The sequence below is a fragment of the Bactrocera neohumeralis genome, chromosome 3, assembly GCF_024586455.1.
Source record: "Bactrocera neohumeralis isolate Rockhampton chromosome 3, APGP_CSIRO_Bneo_wtdbg2-racon-allhic-juicebox.fasta_v2, whole genome shotgun sequence".
Taxonomy (NCBI): Eukaryota; Metazoa; Arthropoda; class Insecta; order Diptera; family Tephritidae; genus Bactrocera; species Bactrocera neohumeralis.
The window spans coordinates 40,027,065-40,050,366 of NC_065920.1; the positions used below are offsets into that span (position 1 = coordinate 40,027,065).

The 23,302-nt window shown below is 33.5% G+C and overlaps 1 protein-coding gene across 4 annotated transcripts in view; it reads left to right on the forward strand.

The window, feature by feature from the left end:
* The first annotated feature begins 4,160 nt into the window (after positions 1-4,160).
* Positions 4,161-23,302, forward strand: part of LOC126752522 (dual oxidase) — an 81,598-nt gene continuing 62,456 nt past the window's right edge. The window contains exons 1-2 of one of the 4 annotated variants that reach the window (XM_050463386.1): positions 4,161-4,379; positions 16,025-16,657. In XM_050463386.1, the coding sequence (XP_050319343.1) occupies positions 16,504-16,657 (154 nt within the window). In that variant the 5' untranslated portion in view covers positions 4,161-4,379; positions 16,025-16,503. The remainder of the gene's footprint in view (positions 4,380-16,024; positions 16,658-23,302) is intronic. The other 3 variants (XM_050463387.1, XM_050463388.1, XM_050463389.1) reach the window with 3 other exon arrangements.

A 23,302-nucleotide genomic window follows, 5' to 3' on the forward strand; every position in this document is an offset into this window, starting at 1 on the left:
CTTCCATGAAAAAGCTCATTGCGTCTCTTCTCCAGTCTCTTCTCCACCCTACCCACATATTCCTCGGATGTATTTGACAGGAAAAGATACTATCAGCTGTAGAATCAGTAACGCAATGCTCCAGATTATCCAGGATATTGTCGAAATGACAGATGATGTCCCTCGCTGCCACCTTCAGTGAAACCAACTCGTCAGCATTTTCGTTGCAGTCACCGGTAAGGCAGCTTATGGACAAGTGGAGTTGACTGCTTTGGAAATAATTTTTGGCAAACGACGTCATATTTTTTCTCGCTTGAAATTTTTAAAAATTACTTTAAGACTTAACTTTAATAGCGGTTTTTTCATTAAGAGCATAACAAAAGTTGTTTTAAATAACAAAATCGGTTTGGAATATCAATGAAACTCCTTATTACTGTGAAAGTGCATTCGTACGTACTTATTTGGGGCGATTTATGGGCCGGCGGCGTCATTGGGCCGTATTTCTTCCGTAATGATCAAGACCGACACGTTACTGTGAATGGGAATCGCTACCACTCAATGATAAGTGAATATGTTTGACCCGAATTGGATGATATGGATTTGGACAGTAAGTAGTTCCAAAAGGACTTCGCCACAAGCTGTACAGCGAATGTCAGAATCGATTTATTGAAAACCAAGTTTGGTGAACGTGTTATTTCACGAAATGGCCCAGGCAATTAGCCGCCTCGGTCGTGCGATTTGCCGTCGTTAGACTATTTTCTGTGGGTCTATGCCAACAAGCCAGCGACGATTGACGAACTTCGTACGGATATCGAAAGTGAAATTGCAGCAGTATTGGCCGATTTATGCTTGAAAACTGTCGAAATTGGACTCAGCGTCTGGACTTCTGCAATTGTGCCCGTGGTTACCATGCAAAAAAATCGATTTCCATACATAATAGCATCGAATCTACTTTCACAAAAATATAGAATTTCATTGATGCCCCAAACGCTTTTAGTTTCATTAAAAAAAAACTTTTGTAGTGCTCTTATTGAAAACCATTTAGTAAATTTTTTAACCTTCTCATAGTTATTTAATAGAGTTTCACATGCCTTCTGAATGTCTAGTATTTCCGCTTGGTAGATGTTACTTCAGCTTAGTAGACGGTCAAGACACTACTCCACTTCGCCACTACTCCGCAGCCCATCGGCAAAGATTGAGATAGTATCCTCCCACTCTATTAAATCTCTTCTCCATTCATGTCTAGGGGTAGCCCCACCTCGAAGTAACCATAGAAATCCCAACTTGGAACGATATATTCTGGCTTGTTTAAGTTTGTTATTAGTTGATTGAGGATATAGCTTTGTTAATAGCTAAAAACTTTTTGTACATTCCTTAAAAATCCTCAGAAATTACATGAAAGATTTTACCCAAATATAGTACAAAGCTTTGGGATTGATGACTCTTAACACCCATTTCTTAAAAAACAGGATTATATAAGATAAGTTTAATCATCAAAGAAATTGTCTAATATGAGAATATCCGCTCTTGATTTTGGCTTAATAAATACTAATTGGAATTAATTGGATAATGTATTTGTTTTTTTCTTCAAAAGCCTTCTAGCCCCATATCTTTCAGCATGTAGAATATCACAATAAAATTAAGGGATACTATTTCGCTAAGCCAAGTTATAATGATGACTCTATTTTATTTAAATATTTAAATTATTATTATTATATATACAGCTGTTGACAGGTAATTAGAAACGACGCCTAATTGAATTAAATGATGTTATTTTCCAATAAATCACGTATATTTATTGTATTTTCACTTATTTTATTGAAACCTATGTTTAACTCAAACTCTAATAGTAAAAATTTTGTTTAAAATTCGTTTTTGTTTTGAAGATTTTAACAAAAAAATGTAGAATCAACGTTTTGAGTGCGACAACTAATTAGAAACGAAAATATTTTATCAACAAAAAATAATGATATTACAAAAACATGCTTACTTTGAGTTAGTATTTTGTTGGTTGTCTCTTTTACTTTAATTTTGCTTCACATCGATTCCGAATTTACGTTATAAGACTCTGACAGCGCATCAATGGTGTAACTTGCCATGCCGTTCTGATTCCATCAAAAATAACATCCATATTTGGGATATTTTTGGTGCATATGGCTTTTTTAACATCACCCAGAGATGTTCTATAGGGTTTAAGTCTGGGCTGGACGATTCCCACTCCAAAACATTGATAGAATTTTCATTAAAAAACGTTTGTGTCAACTTAGACGTACGCTTTGAATTGTTATCTTCCTTATAACAAGCAAATTCTCCTCAGCCTATGGCAATATGACATTTTTTAGGATATCGACGTATTGCTCCTTGTTTAAAATTCCATCAATCTTATGGAGTGGACCAATACCATTCCAGATAAAACATCCCCACACCATGATTGATCCTCATCCATGCTCAACTACGCGTGGAACCTAGCGAGGATCAAATACTTCGACCATCAGGATCTAAGCGATTAATTTTTGTTACATCGTTCCAAACGACATACCTCCATTGGTTTGTTGTCTGAGACCAAGGAGAGTTGACAAGGCCTGCACGTCGTTTCTTCGAATTTTAGTCAGAATTGGGGTCCTGCGTGCTGCCCTGCCGTAAAGTCCAAATTTGACCAAACGATGGGCAAATGTTCTCTTGGATATTTTTACATTGTATTCGCCTTGAAATTCATGTAGAATATCAGTGGAACTCTTTTTTTGGGTCTCCTCCGGAGATGGTAGTAATTCTGCGGTATATTTCTGCTGCAGTTTTCCGGGTTTTTTCTTTGCGCGCAATATTTGAAATAGTTTTAAAATTCTATATAGTACTATATGTTTAAAGGCATTGAAAACAATTTTTGTTGAGCATTTGATCTGATTCACAATTTATTTTTACGTTTTTTCAGACTGACGAAGGTCAAAAATGTAACTACGTAGGGCAGATGTACTTCTGCAGCTTTTTATCATTAAATAACTTGAATTATATATTTAAAACCACAACTTTGAAACACACGCTTACTATAAATCAGTAATACTATTAATAAAAATTAACACCTTGAGGAATTTCAATTCTTTAAACAACTGTTTCTAATTAGCTGTCGCACTTAATTCACATTCTATATCGTAATGCATTTACTATTTGGGAAAAATTAAAATAACTTAAAGTTCACAACTACAAAACAAAGTGAATTTTATAGTATATAGAGTAATACGAACAATGCACGACTTTTAGGAATATACATAAATAACGGTATATCAAAAATTTTTATCATAATACTAATTAGCCACCTACAAAAAAGGGAGCGTTTCTAATTAGCTGTCAACAGCTGTATATATTAATACAGTTCTTGACAGTATGATTTCACTGCATTAAGTATCTTCAGCCAAAATGAACGAGACTCGTAGTACAAGTAGACAGTCTGAAAGTGATATCGGTGCTGTGTGAGTAGATTAAGTGAGTAAAAATGAAAATCACAAAGTAACGCTGCGCATGACAACAAAGCGAAGTGCAAGAAAATAAAAGCACAGCCAAGATAGTACTTACTTTATCAACTACAACAATTGCATAAGATGCATTTAAGACAGCGACAAGGCAAACGAAATTAAGCGCATCCGAGAGCACAAAAGCCCATCAAAATGTGGACTACTTCTATAATATCAGTAACCACAACAAAAGAGGCGGCAGTCACCAAGCAGCAGAAATAACAATAACAACAATACAGCCGAAAAAACAGCAAATGACAACAAGCGTAGAAATAAGAAAAAAAGAAGAAGGAGAAGTCAGATGACCGAGTTGACTAGCAGCTGACAGCCAGCTCCAACACCGGTTACACCAGCCGCAATGCACAAGCTTATGTACCTACACAGCTGTTAACAACCAAGCCAAAACAACAGCAACAACAATACGACAACAACACGAGTCAGCAACAACAGCATAAATAGCAAAATAGTCGACACAGACGGAGGCGGCGGTGGCAGAGCAAGTTGGCTCAACATACAGGTTGGAGACGGCAACGACGAAGACTTTAACTTCGCGTCAGCTCACCCTCGCCTTTGGAGCTTTTTTTATTGTGCTGTGCTGTGCTGTGTTGTGTTGTCGTGGCTTGGCCTGGCCGACTGTTTGCTTGGCACTTGCTTGCCGGATTATTCGTCGATGTTCGTCGTGTTTGTGGCTTGTGGCTTGTGGCTCAAAACCTAACCGTGGCTCAAATCGATCTTCAGTGCTCGACGGACTCTTAGCGGATGCGGACGGTCTCGGAATTCTCGATACAAACGAGTGTACGTGCGTTGTGAGTAGCAATACAGTGGGCAAAATAGCAACAAAGCAACGAGTGTAGCTGCCTTGCCTTTTGTTATTGCTTTCGTTGCCAAGTGTGAGTGAGTGTGCATATATGATTATTGGTGTTGTACTGTGTAAGAAATTGTGGAGCACATTTAATACTGTGAAATACAAAAACAGAAAAATGTCTTAAATCAATGTTGCTGCTCAAACAACAGATATTTTCAATAAGTTATTGCTGTGAAACCAAAGTTTTGGCTCAAAGTGTGAAGAAGTCTCGCCGAATTTGAAGAGCATAACTTGTCCGCCAACTCAATGAGCCGTTGCCAAACTTTCCTACGCTACGTGCTTTCAAAATTTGTCAAAAAACGCTAGGAAATTGTTTTTGTTTTGAAGAGCAATGATTTTATTGTGTTGGCGCTGACTTCTACCATTTGCCCATGAATCAAATATGCATACATATCTACATATAAGCGGCGTTTATATGGAACACGGAACTTCCTGAACGAATGCGCCGCGAGAAACTTGTTGGTTTCGCTCTTTCGGACTTGAGCTGCACGAAATTTTGACTTATGTAAATGAAAAAATTTAAATATTAAAAAAAATTATGTTTTTTTTTAAATAAGTTGTGATGAAGTAACAGTTATAATAACAGATACACTAAAATAAAAAGTTGAATTAAAGTGAAAGTGTTCAAAAAAATTGTCATATTCAAAACTTTTATAGATAATCGAAGTAAAATGTAATATAATTATTTATATAATAATAAAAACTATGTTTTCCAAAAATAAACAAAAAAATTCCGAAATATTTATATTTATTCAAAAAATAATTACATCGCCTTGCACTTTCAAAATTCGATGAAGCTTCAAGTGAGCACCGCCAACAAAATGAGTGAGAGCCGGTTTCGATTTGCACGTTTGTCAAGCTTATGTTCACAAAAAAGCGAACCCAAAAAAAGGGTAGACAACGCGTATACTCCCGCTACTACAACAAAAACGCGTTGGAAGCTCTCCAAACTCGCAAAGCGCTTGCGTCTTCTCCATTTCATTTTTCTTTTAACAAAAGAAAACAATCGTTTTTTCTTCACGCGTTTTTCGCTGTTTGCTCGCCGTGAGTGCGATATTTTTTTTCATTATGCGTACTTTGCGGGTCGTTGGTCCCTCACGCTGCGCTTGCGCGGCTGGCAACACCACATAAATAGCTCAGCTGTACACTCCGCTTGCGTGTTTGCTAACTTCTTTTTTTAATGGTCGTCATTATGCTTGCATAACTTTTTACGCTTTTTTGTTGTTTATTTTTGGTTTTCTGCTTTTGTGTGGTTTTTTGTTTTTTCCTTGAACACTTTGCGCTGCAAAGACTTGCCTTGCCACCGCCAAACCACTCGCTCCAACCATCGGCAAGTGCTTAAAAATATAATAAAAATCTTAAAAATGTTGTTACGAATATTTATTACATGCACAAACATACATACTTATGTGTGTGTGTGTGTGTGTGTGTTTAAAGACTACGCTAACGAAAAACGCCAACAAACAATCAACGTGCATTGCGTAAAAAATCGTGTCGGAAGTGGCTGTGAGACAAGAAATGGAAAATATTAATGCATATGAGCAGCGAGACCAAAAAGAGTAGGCAAACCGAAATGCGCGAAAAATAGTTAGCGGCAAGTAAAAAGAAAAAGCAAATGAGCAATTGTCTACGTACGTTGAAAAAATATTAACAAAAACAAAAAATACTTATGAAAATATCTCTGATTATTTTTGAGTTTAAAAATCAACAACAACTCTTTGAAATGCGATTTTTTTGATAACTACGGATATCAGGCGCTAGTTGGCTTTTTGGTTCGGCAGCTAAATAGTTGAATACACCAAACGTATAATTAGTAAATATTTCGCGGTGTTACAAAAACTGGGGACAGCAAAATTTCCGCTTCGAAATAAAAAACTGTAAACGCAAAACTAAAAGTTTTCTTCCAAAAGCGAATTATTTGCGATTTGTCCCAGTTCTGACCAGTTTCAGAGCACAGATTTGTTAATTTTCAGATGAAACAATTTCATCGTAGAAAAGGTTGATAGAAAATAACTTTAAATTTTAATTTAATAACTTTTAAATTCTTCTCATTCTCACTACTATTCAGACTTTTGTACTCCGAGTTATGATTTCCATGAAATTTTTTTAGTTGAATTGTTTTAGTGCATTTGAGTTCGGTTTTATATCGGGCAAATAATTTAGTTAGAAATTGTTACCAAAATTGTATATGATTTGTCAGAAAATAACAACAATTTTAAATAAATTGGGAAGATATCCATAAAACTGCAATGTTTCAAAGCCAATCGAATTAAATCAAATAGAGTTCAGCTCCATGACAATTTTTGTTTGTAAAATATTTAAAATTTTGATCAATAAGTAAATAATACTTTTTAAATTGTTTCATATGATGTCTTTGATTTTTCTAAATTGAGTTCATTGATTACCACTTTAGATCAGTTTCGTATTTAAATTTGTTCTGAAAAGTATAATAATGGATTTGTTTGATGCTCAAAGGAATAAAGCTTTCCAACTTTGAAAAATCTGAACAAACGCTTAACATTTGTTTATTTCAAAAAACTGCCGATGTAATTTCTATAACGGATTTCTGATACTACTAAGCAATAAAAAAATTATATACTCTACTCTCCATGTCGTCATTAGCGAAAAGTTGGTATATTAGTTTATAGAAAATTAGTAAAAATCAACAATATTCCAAAGCGTGATATTTTGTCAAAACCAGAAAATGTTCAAGTTTTTGGTTTCAAGTTTCGGTGATCAAAAAATTACGGTTTCTTTTGAAAGAAAGAATAGCGAATGACATCTTCAAAATCCATGTATACATAGGTGTCTCCAATAAGTGGAAAATTGGGCGATCCGGATTGTTTACAATTATTACGAATTATTTTCGAATAAATTTGATTTATTGTAATTTTTGAAAAATACTGATGCTATGCTTAATTGGTACAGCTTATGTAATATGTTGACGTTAGTTGTAAGGACTAAATTAATAAAAACAAGAAAAATGTTAACTTCGATTGCACCGAAACTATAATACCCTTTACAAACAAATTCCATACAAGAGCTTGAATGGTCAATTTGTATGGCAGCTATAAGCTATAGAAGTCTGATCCGACCAATTTCTTCTTAAATCTAACTTTTCAAATAAACAAGTTTTCCATTACAGAGCTGGATTTTGCTCGATCAGTTTGTATCGCTTCTAGTATATGATTCAGTGATCCGATTTTTGTTGGAGATTGTAGCGTTACCTGAGGCACTGATTTACTATGTAAAATCTCATGAACAATTTTTTCGAAAGCTTTGGAAAACAATGTATGTCGAAATTCGTGAAGATATCTCGTCAACTAAAAAAATATATGCGTACTTTTCTCCGCAAGAGCTGCTCATTTTTCAGAACCGCCGGTATCCGACAACTATAGTATAAAGCTGCCTTACTAACTGATTGACCAAAGCCAAGAAAAAGATCTCCATAAAAAATAAAGATTGCTGGCATTTTGTGCAATTATATTTTTAGAGTCATTGAATTACTTTATGGTCAATATAACTATGAAATTTTCGGAGAAAAATGATGAAGAAGTTTATCGTTGCTATAAATTTGGGTTAAGCTAACTGCCTTCAAATAATAATTTCAAAAAACAAGAAATATTTTCTGCCACTTCATTGCGTTTAATCAGCTTCCATTCATTATACAAAGAAAAATTTCAATCGGAATTGAAAGAGGCTGTTAACATAGCAAAATCTTTCAGAGTTAAACTTGCCGCTTTTCAATGGTATACTCATATAATATATACTTTTATATATAAAAATTACGTATCACGTTGTTTGTCCGCGATGGAGTGCTAAGCTACTGAACCGATTTTAGCAAAATTTATCACACTGTGTTCAGTTTGAAGCAATTTTGAAGATAGGATAGTCAAAACAATTCATAAATAAGAAATAAATATAGTGAAAGCTGTATTAAATGGACGTTCTATTAAGCGGACATCTTTATTAACATACATAATGGCCGGTCCCACAATTTGTTGATATTTATTAAGTACAATCTATTGAGGGGACAACTCTAATAACTGGACAGAAAGGCTGGTTCGTCAGTGCTTATTTATGGGAGATTTCATGCATTCACAATCCCTCAAAAAATATAATACAGTTGAACTTCCATAACTCAAACTACTATAATCCGAAGTTCTCCATAACTTGAACTCTTGATTTGGCAATAGAAGTCAAATTGCATATAAATTCCCTGCCATAACTCGAAGCTTTTTGTGGATTATGGTGATTCGAGTTAGGAAAGTTCAACTGTAATTATAATTTTCAGTAAAAACACATTTTTTTAAATGAACTGACAAATGCTGTTAACCTAACTGAGAAAATAGCCTTAAATTTGTTATTTTTTCCACTGACATTTATTTGTATGAATATTGTGTATTCAAAATTAAACCTCGAGTACAACCTCCTGGATTCTTATGCCGTCAAAAACGGTTTCGCCTTTATTCGTAAATGAACTTTCACTGTATTGAATAGTTTATTATATGAATACAAGTATAAAATGTATGCCACAGCAACGCGTGGCCGGATCCACTAGTGTACATAGTTGATAGATTATGGAATATCTCATCCATTTCTTGATATAATTTCATCATTCTTACTGACCTCCAAATATGCATTTCACCGCACTGTAGATACATACATATATCTATATGCATGTATATATGTACAATGCCATGCCGTTCACCGCCGTAGTACTTGTGTGTATGTTTGCCCAAGTTGAGGTATGCACCTTTACCTTATTTATGTTTTTTTTTTTTTCAAATTAATTCCGTTTAATTTTGCTTAAATACTCGTAAATTTTTTTAGCATTTGTCATTGTTTTTGTGTGTCATTTATCAAATGTACCTATACAAACATATGTACAAGTTCTATGTATACACGAGTCTATGTTGCCGCTGCATTCCAGCATTAAAAATGTGCATATTTTCCGAGTTTTTGTGACTCAAACGTGTTGTGAATTTCGAACGTCAACAAATGTTTCACGCATATGCTCAGTTATTACTCATTTGACGGTAAAAAACACAAAAATATTTAGAGGTCTTCTTTGAAGTGCTGAAACGAAAATGCAAAAAATCACTTTAATTGTAGGTACGAGCATTTTTATTCGAGAGAACAAAAAATGCAATAAACTAACAGCTAGTCATAGTTTAAATACTACAATATTTGAGGTCGAGTGGAGTGGATATAAGGACACATTTGTTTTTAATATTAATTTTTCAATTTTTATCGCGAAGTTATAGAAAATAATGAAGTGGTTAAGCTGGATTTTTCAATTAACGTCAGTTTATATATAGTGTTATGTAATTCATTTTTGTACGATAGCTGATTTACAGCAGCCACGGAAAATACCTTCTTGGATACACTCTTTATGAGGGCTATGATAGTGTCATACCGTGTGTATGCATGCCAACAAAGTGTATTCTTCATTGTGATTGCTTTACTCCACTCTGCAAGGCAACTATCGGTTAAGTTACTAGTTATTTTACTAGTTATTTACATTTACATATTTTACTAGTTATTTACACAAGGGCGCTGCCAGAGACAAGTTTCTAGGATTAAGATTCAACTGAGAAGACTAACCGAAATTCTCTTGTAAGTGTTATCATCCATCCCCGCATAAGGCTTATGAGCTGCAAGGTGTTAATACTTTCAATGTGTTGGAGTTTCGGTAGTCCTCATTGGCTTTTATTATATTTTGGTAAAAATAATTTTCGTTAAATAATGTAACGATATAAGAATCCCTACTTAGGTTTACTACAGAGTGCAAAAATAAAGAAAAACACTAAAAATTTTTATAAACTAAGAAAAAGAGTTTACATCGGTTCCACCTAAACTATAATTTACACTTCATGATTTTGATCGGCTAGTTTTTGTGACAGCTGTATACTATATTGGTTTGATATCGGCGGTTCGGACAAATGAGCAGATTCTTGAGGAGAAAAGATCATGGGTAATATTACTGATCGACAGCTTAGAAACTGAAAGACCAATTCATATATTGATAGATATGACGAAATCGATTCAGCTTATTATCATTTATATGCACATATAAGTATTATATAAGGATGATTTTTCATTCATTAAACGAGACGAATCAATGTTTATATACTTTACTAACTTTGATTATGAAGGATTGAAGCTATCACTACCCAGCTCATTCAATCATTCAATAACCTTTCTATCGCTTAAGTTGCACTGAAGAGATGCTCTCGCAACACATACATATGTTTTATGGTAATTCTTCTTGCACTGACCTTAGACTCCGTTAGGATAACCTTTTTGGACTTGAATGAAATGTTGGTAAATATCAAATTATGGTTAGATCTTGATCGAAATAGTAGCCTGAGTCTGTTAAACTTTACAGAAAATATTTACTAATTTTCAATTACAAAGTCCTTTGGTCTTAACTTTGATTTATGCATTTTTCTTCTTCTTTATTGGCGTAGACACCGCTTACGCGAATACTTTCAGAGCTAGAGCATTTTCGTCCATTCGGCCGCTATCTTTTAATTCGCTGAACTATGTCAATGGCGTCGTATATCTCATACAGCTCATACTCAGTCCAACGTAGCACCTGTTGGCAAGAGTTATTCTACGTTGCATTTCCAGGCTGACATTGTTGCTGCTGTTAATGCTGGTTCCAAGATAGACAAAATTATCCAAAATTTCGAAGTCATGACTGTCAACAGTGACGTGGAAGTCTAGTCACGGGTGTCACGACTGTTTGTTTGATGACAGGCGCGGATGTTGAGGCCAATGATATCAATATCATCGGCATACGCCAGACGCTGTACCCTCTTATAAAAGATTGTAACTGTTCGATTAAGTTCTGCAGCTCAAATTGTTTTCTCCAGCAGCAGATTGAAGAAGTCGCACTATAGGGAGTCGCCTTGTCTGAAACCTCGTTTGGTATCGAACGGCTCGGAGAGGTCCTTCCCGATCCTGACGGAGCTTTTCGTGTTGCTCAACGTCAGTGTACACAGCCGTATTAGTTTTGCGGGGATACCAAATTCAGACATCGCGGCATAAAGGCAGCAGAAGAGGTGGTGAGTGTCGATTCTCTTTTCACGGGTCTTTTCCAAGGTTTGGCGAATGGTGAATTTTTGGTCAGTTGTTGATTTTCCAGATATAAAGCCACATTGATGAGACCCAATCAGTTTGTTGACGGTGGGCTTTAATGTTTTACACAAAACACTCGATAAAACCTAATATGCGATGTTTAGGAGGCTTATCCCACGGTAGTTGGCGCAGATTGTGGGGTCTCCCTTTTTTTAAATTGGGCAGAGCACACTTAAGCTCCAATCGTTGGGCATGCTTTCATCCGACCATATTCTATAAAGAAGCTGAAGCATGTTCCTTATCAGCTCTTCGCCGCCGTGTTTGAATAGCTCGGCCGGCAATCCAAGAGCACCGCCGCTTTGTTGTTCTTCAGACTCGTGATTGCTATCCGAACTTCTTCATGGACGGGCAATGGAACGTATACAGCAGACTGGAGAAATGTTCCCTTCATATTTTTAGTATGCTCTGAGCATCATTTACTAGACCATCTCTGGGGGTTGTAGAAGAGTATGACTTACTTTGACATTTTAATATTTCAGACAAATAAGTTAAATGTTCTGAGAAAACTTTATTCGGGTTTTAAATAATCAGAAATCTCAACCCAATCATAAGAAAAACAAACCTAACGAGCCGTTTTATTATCAGGGTTGCAAATAAAATAATATGTAAGTGAATTAACATAAGAATTTAAATTTTTATTTTCTAATCCCGAATTAATTAATAATAATTTTTAAAATTTTAATCAATAATATCGAATTAAAAATTTTAATCTCAAATATCCGAAAGAAAAATGAAAACAATTTTAATACTGAAAATCATCAAATTAAGGGGGAGCCTGCTGTAGAAGCTTCAGAAAATCCCTTTTTTTTGTTTTTGCTTAAATCTCTTTAGAAATCATCTAAGAATATGTCCCCAAAGGTAAGGATGGGAATTCGAAATATTGGCGAAGGTAGAAAGGAAATAGTGAACGAGCGTCTCGCAGATATACTATAAGTGCTTGAGCAGAAAGCGAAAACTTTGACGCGCGATTTCTCGGTTTTTCATTTTTACGATTTTTCTTAATTGGCGGTCAGGATAGAAAAAAAACTAAGCATGGTATGGAATTGGGGCAAAGCTTATTATCTTTGGCATTAACAAATCTTCTATTTAAACTTAAAAAAGAAGTCAAGTTTGAACATATTTTTAAACAACTTAAAGTAAAATTTTTTTGGTCAAAAACCAATTTTTTAAATTTTTAAGAAATTGTAAAATTTAAAATTCCTTTTTTTGGAATTTCTTAATATAACTAGAAGATTAGTTATTAAAAAATATGAATCTCTTTGAATTTTTTGTTTCCGATAGAAATTGCGACCCGCATCCTGCTCGCCGTCCGATAAATGCACATTCGAGATGCGACGGGCAATTGCTTCCCAAAGGCAGAATATCAAAGATTTCGTATCCAAAAAATTTTCGGATGATGTTTAAATATATAAATTTCGCTTTAATCAATAATTTTTTTTCTCTCCCAAAAAAATCCACAAAAAAATCGATTTTTGAAGCCTCAAAGTCGAAAATTTTAGTTTTAAACCCAGAAATGGAAATAAAATTTTTGAAAAAGAAAATAGAATTTAATATATTATGAACCGTAATTGCTCCAAACAAAACAAAAAAATATATAAACAAATATGTTTTATTCAAATTAAATTTTAAGTGCGATACGCCAATTAAAAATTTCACACGCTAAATTCGAAAGAGTACTACAAGACAAATAAGTAAATTGAATTACATTTTATGTATATTGTAACAAAAGCATTACGAATATATGTATAAAAAATTAAATAAAGGAAAAAATTAATTCAATTCGCCATATAACATCATTTACCTAATTTGTTCTGCGTACTTGCACGACTTGGTACTTGGCTAGTATTCTAATTTATACAGACGCCTAGACCATTCATTACGTGTTTGTTCATATTCAAACTCCAAATATTATGATCGCAGTACATACATACAAATATAGCTTACACGAGTTGCCTGTGAACGCTAATGAAATGAAAATCGCGCACGTAGCCATGACTGAGGAGCGGATGGCGGATCAAGCCCGACAATTATATGGTCTTTTGTATGCATGTACACGGCTGCTTTGCGTAAAACCCATTTAGATAACGGAAGACGGCCTTAACAGTGGCGGTACTATACATACGTACAGCTGTGCTATTAAATCATAGACAAAGCGACCGGAGTCAACTGACCGACAAATATTAAGAATGAATGAGTGTGCGCATAACTGTTTAAATTGCGCACAGGTGGCCTTCTTTTGGTGTGATTTTCGGCTTTAATATGAGAAAAAATTCAACTTGAAATTAGCTTTTAATGTAATTTGTTTTGGGTGAACTGATATAAAGTTTGTTTTTTATATATGTACGTATAAATATGAGAGCGGTAACTTTGAATATAGAAAAATTTTCAATTAGTACCAAAACACTACATATGGCAACAACGTTTTTGGTTTGCTCTACAGAATCGACCAAAGCTACGCCACTGAAGCTCAAATATTTTTTAGAATCAATTTGCTTGTTGAAAGTCACCTCATTGCAAAAAAATAACATTACTATGTTTTGATAATATTGCCAAGGGAGACTGAATATGAAAGGTTCTTCAATAAAAGAACTTGAATTTGATCGCCCAGGATGTATGGTAGCTATACGCTTTAATGGTCTGATCTAAAAATTTTTTCGAAGATTGTATCACGGCTTTGAATAATAGGTTATGCCAAATTTTGTGAAGATCGTTTGTCAAAAAAAAACTTAACGATTGCTTGTTTCATTTAAATCTAATCGAGATAGATATAGGATTATGTATATATGAATGATCACATGAAGATATTATTTAAAATTCGACCGTCCGTAGATTCGTCGGTCCGTGCAAGATCGTGATGAAACTTGGTAAACGTGTTCCTTATCACCATAAGAAATTCGGTAATTCAGGTACCGAATATTGGGACCCCAGTATATGTTGCTAAATTTTTAAATCAAATAACGGTAAATCAATGAAATAATACATTACCATTACGATGATAGTACACCTGTATGTCAAAAATGGATTCAATAGGATGTATACTAGCCTTAGTACTCATACTTAATAGTAACAATTTCGAACTGCCAGTTTACTTTCTTATCTTAAGTCGTGTTGTGTGAAATCGGGTGAAATTTTTACCATGCCCGATATTTACCACGCCCGGGTGACTTTACTTCATATATATTGGTGATCAACACTACCCTTATCTCCTATACGCCTAATACAAGATTTTTAATCTTACATTATACCATATGTGTCAGTCAAAAGGTTAGATATCTTCGCAAAATTAACCGAACCTATGTCGTTGGATGTCTCTATAGTTTAATACCGAAAATATGTGAGTTTATTATACGAATTATGCCAAAACGTATAATGATTTTCGCTATTTTAACGAAACTTATGTGGTTTATCGCTGAGTATAAATGGAATTTATTTAGATCTTCGTCCAAATGGCATATAGCGAATTTAATAAATCCGATCTTCCAGTTGACATTGGGCCTATCAACTCAATATTCCAAAATTTTTAACATCAATATATTTTATATGATATATATCTCATTTGAAGATGATTGTCATATGAATTTAGCTGAAGCAAATTAAAATATTATAAGTAGTAATAAAACAAATTGAGCCAATAACCTATAATATAGGTTAATAAGTTACAAAGTCGATTGTAATTCCAGAATGTTTAATTCTTTCGATTTTTTTAACTTTTTTAACATAAGGCTTTGCCAACACCTGAAGTAATATAGCCGGATTTGATTCTTCTTGGTTGCAAGAGTATAAAATGTTCAGTAACGCTAGAACTTAAATCTTTCTTACTTGTTATACTACAATTTGTGTGGTATCTATGTGATATAGTGTTCCGCCATCGACGGATCCGATATATGAGCAACTTCTTACTTTCTTAGGGCGGAAGGGATGAATGAAAATGATATAGCGCAAAAACTGAGGGATATAGGTGAAATTGGATCAGCTCGTCACGCTGGTCATCTATTTATTTATTTTATAGAATCTACGAAGTTTCCTTTTGGGAGTTACAAACTTGGTGGCGAATATAATATAGGGTACAATTAACTTTTTTCAAGTCATTTGTAACGACTTTTCGTAAAAAAATGCCTATCGTTTTGATAATAGAATAATCGAGAATTATAAAATACTTCTCATCAATATGAGCTCCATCAAATTTAGACTAACATTTTAAATCAAATTTGATTCAAGAAATATAATTTATATATGTACATATATAAAATATATGAAAATATATATAAAAATAAATTTAGTAAAAATTTAACCTAAGTATAATTATATACAACATTGTTTAAATAAATATGTAATGCAAAAAACTTTAAAACTACAAATAAAAGTTATTATAGCAGCAATTTGCTGTTTTTGGTTTTGTAGTGCTAAATATTGCAAATCACCAAATTGACAGAATCATTAAGGTGTTAATTCTGCAAATTCAGAATTACTTTAGATATTGACATCGGTTAAGTTCATTCATTAATTAATAATTACAAATCTCCCGTAGTTTTCCATGAGTAAAGTTGAATGTGAAATTGCAATCAGGAAGTGTTGGCTTTAGAGTAAAGCGTCATCATTGCCATCAGTGAGTAGCATCGGCAGTTAACAAAACAATAACAACAACTACGAACAAAAGTGTAAAAAAATCGCGCAACAAAGCAACGACCACAACAACTAATAACGACGATCATCAACAAGCAACAACAACAACAGTGCATCAGCAACAATTCATCTTCGCGATGCGATGACAAACAAGGAAACTTGCTAAATATTTTCTTGCTCACTGCATTCCATCTCTTCGGCTCTCTTCCGACCCTCTTCGTGTGTTTCATTTGAATAAAAATACCCGAGTAAAAAATAAGTGAATAAAGAGCGCGGCCAAGTCGAAATAAAAAAGTGATAGTAATTTTAAGTTGTGCAAAATCGCAAAGAAGAGGAAAATATTTTAATTGTATTTAGCGCAAATATTTCTACCTGCTGTTTAAAATGAGTGTTAAAAGGTTAGCCCCAGCGTGGGGTCATCAGAGGCAGTCGGGACGGTTGCAATATTTTAATGTTGCCAACAGCATTGTGTTTAGCAACAGAATATGGCTTACATTGGCCATCATATTTATCATCTGTTTAGATGTGCATTGTCAAGGTGAGTCAAAATTAGAAAAAAATTTTACTATTAATTATGCTAAAGATTGCATTAAAAAATGTGTTCACAAAAAAGTTTTTTAGATTTTTTGACGTCGAGTAAGTATTGCATAGATATACTATATTTATTAAGCGTTTTTAATTCTTTAACAAAATTTAATTTAAGTATATATTTAATATTTAAATATTTTTATGTCATTTACAATTTTTCAAAACCTTATTTTTAAAGTTTTATTCCGCTTTTAATGTATATAATTACAAGAGAAGTGACTGGAACACAAATAAATATAGTAAATTTATACTATTTGAAAAATATATTTTTTTATTATCATCTATTCTTTTCTAGTTTTTGAAAAAATGTTTAAGTTCACATTTTTAATTTACGAAAATATAGCTTTAAATTCTTGTAAAAATTATCTTCGAATCTCTTCAAAAAAGTTTACCGTATTAAATCCATATTCATTTTTGAAGTGATTCAAAAAAAAACAATAAATTTTTAAAATTAGTAAATTCCAAAAAAATACGTCCACATATGCCCCTCTCTAATGCGAAAATTTCAAATATCTTTATTTATGCCTTAGTTTGACATATTTATAGGTTTTCGGTTTTACATTTTGTGGGCGGGAGTGGGCCGATTTGCCCATCTTCAAACTAACCCTGGAGCCAATAAATACGTGTACCAAGTTTCATTTTTACTCAAGTTACAGCTTGCACGGACGGACGGACAGACGGACGGACAGAAAAATTTGATCACATTATATCAATATCTACTTTTAGTTTTAGGACTTACAAAAATATGCTTGAGCTTTAATGTTCCTAAGACTTTGTTGCGAGAGTATAAAAATTAGAATCTCTACAACAAAAATGACTATTTAAAATTAGTAAATTTATTAAATCCATATTTCAAAAGAATGTTTAACTTAAAACCTTATTTCTTGAAAACTTATCTTCAAATCTCTTTTTACCATATAATATTTCAAAACAAAACTTAAAAAGGAAAATTTTTAATACTGAGATACATTAAATACTGACATTGAATAATACTATGTCTTTTTCATAAAGAGTATACAAGTAGTACATATCTTTCTCTTCATATTATTTATTTTTATTGATGTAATAAATTAAGGTTCTCATATAATATTTAAGGGTAAAACTTATTTGTTATATGGGATCAAAGTCGGATCTTCAAAACAAAAATATATTTTCTTAGCCAAAAATACTTTGAAATCTTGTATTAAAAGTGAACACATTTTTTCACTTTTTTAGGAATTTGAATGGTAACATCCAAAAACAGAAATTCCGTTTTTACTGTTACTCAATCTGTCTCTAAGTCTCTTGAAAAAAAATTGGCTTGGTCAAATACCCTGCGGAGAGCCGCTTAATGTAAAAATGTGATCAATAGTTTTCAAATTCAAATAATAAGTACGCGTTAGGCTCCCTCCGTATTTCCAAAATAAGTAGAGCTCCTTTACATAATAATTAGAATCAGGATTTTCGAACATCCAGTTGATTTTACTCTATATGATCGGTTTTACATTTTAAAGTATTTTCCTGGCTTTGATTCTTGAAAGTTGCACCCGAACTTAGCCCTTCCTTACTTGTTTTTTTTTTAGATTCGGTATGATACATAGTAAAAAATAATAAGCAAATATAATAAACGGTTAATGTACGCATAATCTGCATCGCAACTTATTTTTTACCAAAAAGGCCAGCAATGCACAATTCAGTGCTAAATTCCATATCGATACATTTTTCAAAGCGACGAATGGCTTTAATGCACAAAATATTTAATTTAACAAAAAACGAGTAAAAACTTGGCTGTGACTCCCAAAAAAAACTGGCATCATGACTGGCAGTTCGAATCTCTCGTCTATGCCAAATGCATAAAATAATATGGAACAAGACATTTACTATTTATCTTGACTTAGAAATAGACTTCAATCGCGCCGATTACTTGATCTTTATTATTGAGGTTTGAGAAAATAAATAGCTGCTTTTAGTGTGAACTATGTAAAAGATACTATACAATTTTCCATTGATTGCTTTAATAACATACAACTCTTTTGTTGACATATATTTTCATAAAGATTATTGTAGGACTTTACTATCTCTGCCAATTTACGTTTAAAGGTCATCTATAATTATTTTTAGAGTCTTTTTTGTCTGTCTCTTTTGGACATTAGCCCTTTACATCTTACATAAAAGCACTAACGAATGGCTGCTGTGCCCAAAAGTGAAAATTTTAACAAGGATTTGAAAGTTAGGTCCAACTACAAAACACGAATTCTGAACTGAGTCAATTTAGCTATGTCCCTCTCTCTGACCTTCTGTATATACGAGAAGTAGTCCCTAAGTTTTTCCGATATCGTTCTGAAATTATGCACACATCCCTATTTTCCCAAGAAGCTGCTTTCTTTTTGGAACCGCCGAATATTGGACCACTATAGTTTATAGCTGCCATACAAAGAGACCGATCAAAATCGAGTCTTTTTATAGAAAACTGTTTTGTTTCTTTATTAAGTGAGATTGAATGTTTTTTTATATAAAACAAACCTTTGACTGAGTGTGTTTTTAGATTTAATTCTGCATAGAAGTATAGTGAAAGAAATGCACTAGCAAAGAGCTTTATGTTAGCCATAGTTAACTACACTCGTGGACATGCAAACCTTACCACTATACTTTCTTACAATTTTTTTTTGCGTTCGTTCGGGATTTTCTTCAATTTTGTTTTTTTTTATGTTTCTTGTAAGCATAAGTGAACTAACTTATATTGTCTAATTATAATTATGGTTTTTAGTTTATTACGTTTAATGAGTAAAACACAAATTAGCTTTTTTGTGCTTGTACAAAAGTGGCCGATTTTAATGTTTTTAAAAGTGTAGTTCGCGTTTAAATTAAAAAAAAAAAAACAAAATATTATTTCAAATATTGTGGAAATAAACAAAAAAAAATAAATAAATAAATGTCATCTTTTTGAGCTCATTTTGTAAAAAAACTTTATCTATGGACCTGAATGTGTTTTTGTTTTTTAAGCGTTTTTAATTTTTAATAAATATAAAGTTAATTTCTAAATAAAAAATATTTTATATTACCGCTATAAAATATTCAAATAGCACAATACTTGAAAGTTTTGAGTGGTAAGGCTTATGTGGCCACGAGTGTATAAATTTTAACTACTTATGCAAAATAATAATTTTTATATTTTTTACTTTCATGAGCCTCTGCTAAAACAAAGTTCTCTTATGTTCAGTCCCTTCTCCGGCACTTCAAACAGTTCACGAAATACAGACTGTTAAATCGTCGAAAATATTCTATTATGTAAAACACACATTTTTCCATTAAAAATACATAAACGTTTGCATTTTCTACGAGTTCATAAATTACAATAATAATATATGCAAATTTTGAAATTTGCATATGTTATTGTGCTTCCTCAAAAGCTTTAATATCACTTTTCAACAAACTAAAATTTTATTACAACTAAAAAATGCTTTTTTTGAAAACTGACTAACATAATTTTCATAATTAGTGCTGATTACAGCCTTTCAGCAAATCATTCTCAGAAATGCGCAATTCGGAGAATACGAACTTACTCCCAAAAGGGGCAATTCGAGGCTAATTCATTAAACTTTCTAATAACTGTGCACTTAAGTACAAATATATAAATATATGTACTTATGCAAAGCAAAAACAAATACAAAAACAAATGAAAAAAAAATATTTAAGACATTTGGTAGTAATGCTAAATTACCAGTGTTGCAGCAAATGCTATTAATTACATTACTCAGCAATGCATTGTAAATATTTTACTATTGTATCCGCTTCCTTGGAATTTCGTTTTCACCGCTGAATTCCAAACTCATTATTTTGTGTTTATATTCATATGTGCCAATGTGTTTGTTGCTATGATCATAAATGTTTTTAATCTTTTTATAATAACATTAATATGCGGTTCACAAGCGCGAATGAAAACGAAAAAAAAAAGTATCTATTAAAAGAAACATGGAGATGCCCTCATAATTGATGTACCAGCTAACAATGAGTTTGATGAAAAGCACGCTTAACCCTCCTCTTCGAACTAAAAACTTTAAGTTTTACACCTCAGCAAAATTTAATGATTTTTAAAAGCAATAAATGCTAAGCAGAGTCGAAATTAACTGCCACTGCAAACCAAAACGTCGGTGCTTAAGACCCTTTTTCGAAACACTTTTACCAAAACAAAGCTCGCTACCGTTATGCAAAGGTAAGCTAACCCAGTGCTGAAAGGGTTAAAACTTTCAACTTTATCTCAAACGAGCTTCGTTGGAATTCCACAATCAATCTAAAATATCAAACTGTTACCGCAAATTACCAAACCAGTGGGAGCGATACAAAAAAATATATTCCAAACTATTTTGGAACTTGGGAAAATACGCCAATTTCAAGTAACCACAGATTTAATTTGTAGCTAATTTTAGAAATCAAAATAAATTACTTGCTATCTCCAGATTTTTGGCCGAAATGAATTGGGGAATGGAAGAATGCTCTTGACCGTGGGCTACTAATTTTTCAGAAATCTACAAATAATATATAAAAGCATATTCGCTTATATTTATTGGCGGCTTTCTTTGATGCTGCTCTTTCTATTTTTCTTCGTTTTAGGTTGGTGTGGCGCATTAAGCAAATTTTACATTGCAAAGGGAAATTCCAAAATATTTTGATTGACTAAAGGCTGAAGAGAAGCGTGAAATATACTTGAATTATAACAAACATTAAAAGTAATTGTACATTAATCGATAAGTTGGTCTTCCATTATAACGTTTGCCATCAATTTCTTTTCTGGAACTTGACCTATAAAAATGAGCTCCAACCGCACTCTAACATTTGTCTGTTTTTGTTAAGATAATATTTATTTCCTGCCATTTAAATTGATGGATTACATAATTTCATCTATCATCCTATTTTTCTCAATATCTTATTTTAAATGCCCTTAAGTACAAAATATGGTATATCAAAATTGGTTGGTCTGGTAATATACAAATATCTCCCTTCCACTTTGCTTTTATGAAGTGCTACAGTGATCGGATTTAGTTAAAATATGCGCCATTTTTGTTCGATAATCTGTTTCATCTAGATGGTTTTCATAATATCCCCTTTTCGTAGAAGACCTCTTCTTATTTGCGAAGAACTCGACAGCCACTTTCACAAGCCTCTTTTAAGTTCAACTTTACACCATCAAGGGCGTTCGCCATGGACAGGAACAGGTGGTAATCACTTGGCGCTATGTCCGAGCTATATGGTGGATGCGATAAAACCTCCCATCCGAGCTCCCGTAGCTTCTGACGAGTCATCAACGAAGTGTGGTCTGGCATTGTCCTGGTGGAACACTACACCCTTCCTGTTGGCCAATTCTGGACGCTTCTGGTCGATCGCCTGCTTCAAGCGGTCCAGTTGTTCGCAGTAGATGGTAGAATTAAGCGTAGCTCATAGTGGATGATTCCTTTCCAATCCCAACACAGCAGAACCTTCCAGACCGTCAATCCCGCCTTTGGCCAGTGTTTGGCATAATTCACCGACCTTCGACCACGACTGTTTTCGCTTGATATTGTCGCATGTGATCCATTTTTCGTCGCCAGTCATCATCCGCTTCAAAAATGGGTCGAGTTCGTTCCGTTTCAGCAGCATATCGCAGGCGTTGAATCGGTCCAGAAGGGTTTTTGCGTCAAATCATGCGGTACCCAAACATCGTTTTGTGTATCCAGTCTTCTGCAGATGGTTTAAAATGGTTTGTTGACTAACTCCCATCTTTGGGCGATGATGCCGGTCTAAGATGATCCTCCGCACATGCCGTCCCCCAAAAGCACCATTAATCTCACGGAATGTTTCTCCAGCGGATTTGCCTTAACGAAGGAAATCTTTAAAAATAGCACGAATTTCGGCGTTAGTAAAATCCATGTTTACACGTCTATAATTGTTGAACGCAATATAAAAACTAATCATGCATAGCGTCGTTTTGTAGGTTATGTCAAGACCTTTCAAAGATGTTTAGCAGTGCCCCAGATACGAGCTCTGTAGCGCTTTATACATAGCCGCGAAGTTCAAAAGACAAAAAGGCGGTTCAATCTCTGTGCTAGAATTTTTTGTTGGGTTCTGAAATGCCCTGTTTATGTTAAGCACTATACATTTATACCAATTCTCCTCAGACTTCATGCTTATAACTTCTTGATTCCTGTAATCTAGGAGAGTATGTTCGTAGCTCTCGGTGCGGCTCATTTAAAACACTTTATTCAAAAGGGAGCTCGCGTGAATAATTTCTATACTTTCCTTTTTACATTTTATCAGTTGATAGAAAATATATCTTTATATATATAAATCTACTAATTTGTGGTTGTTTGTAATTGAACTGCTCCTAAACGGCTGCACCGATTTTGTTGAAATTTTTTTGTGTGTGTTCAAGGAGATTCGAGGATGGTTTAGATTCACAATTTGGTCCAGTGGAAAATGTTTTTTTAAATTAATTTTTCATTTGTAATTAAATGCTAATTTTGGAATGTTTGACCGATAGATTGCGCTACCATTGCAGTATCCAATATTCAAACCTTAAATTGGGGTAAACGTGCAATAAACAAAACTATGCCAAAGTAAAAGGCGACATCTGTAGACAAGT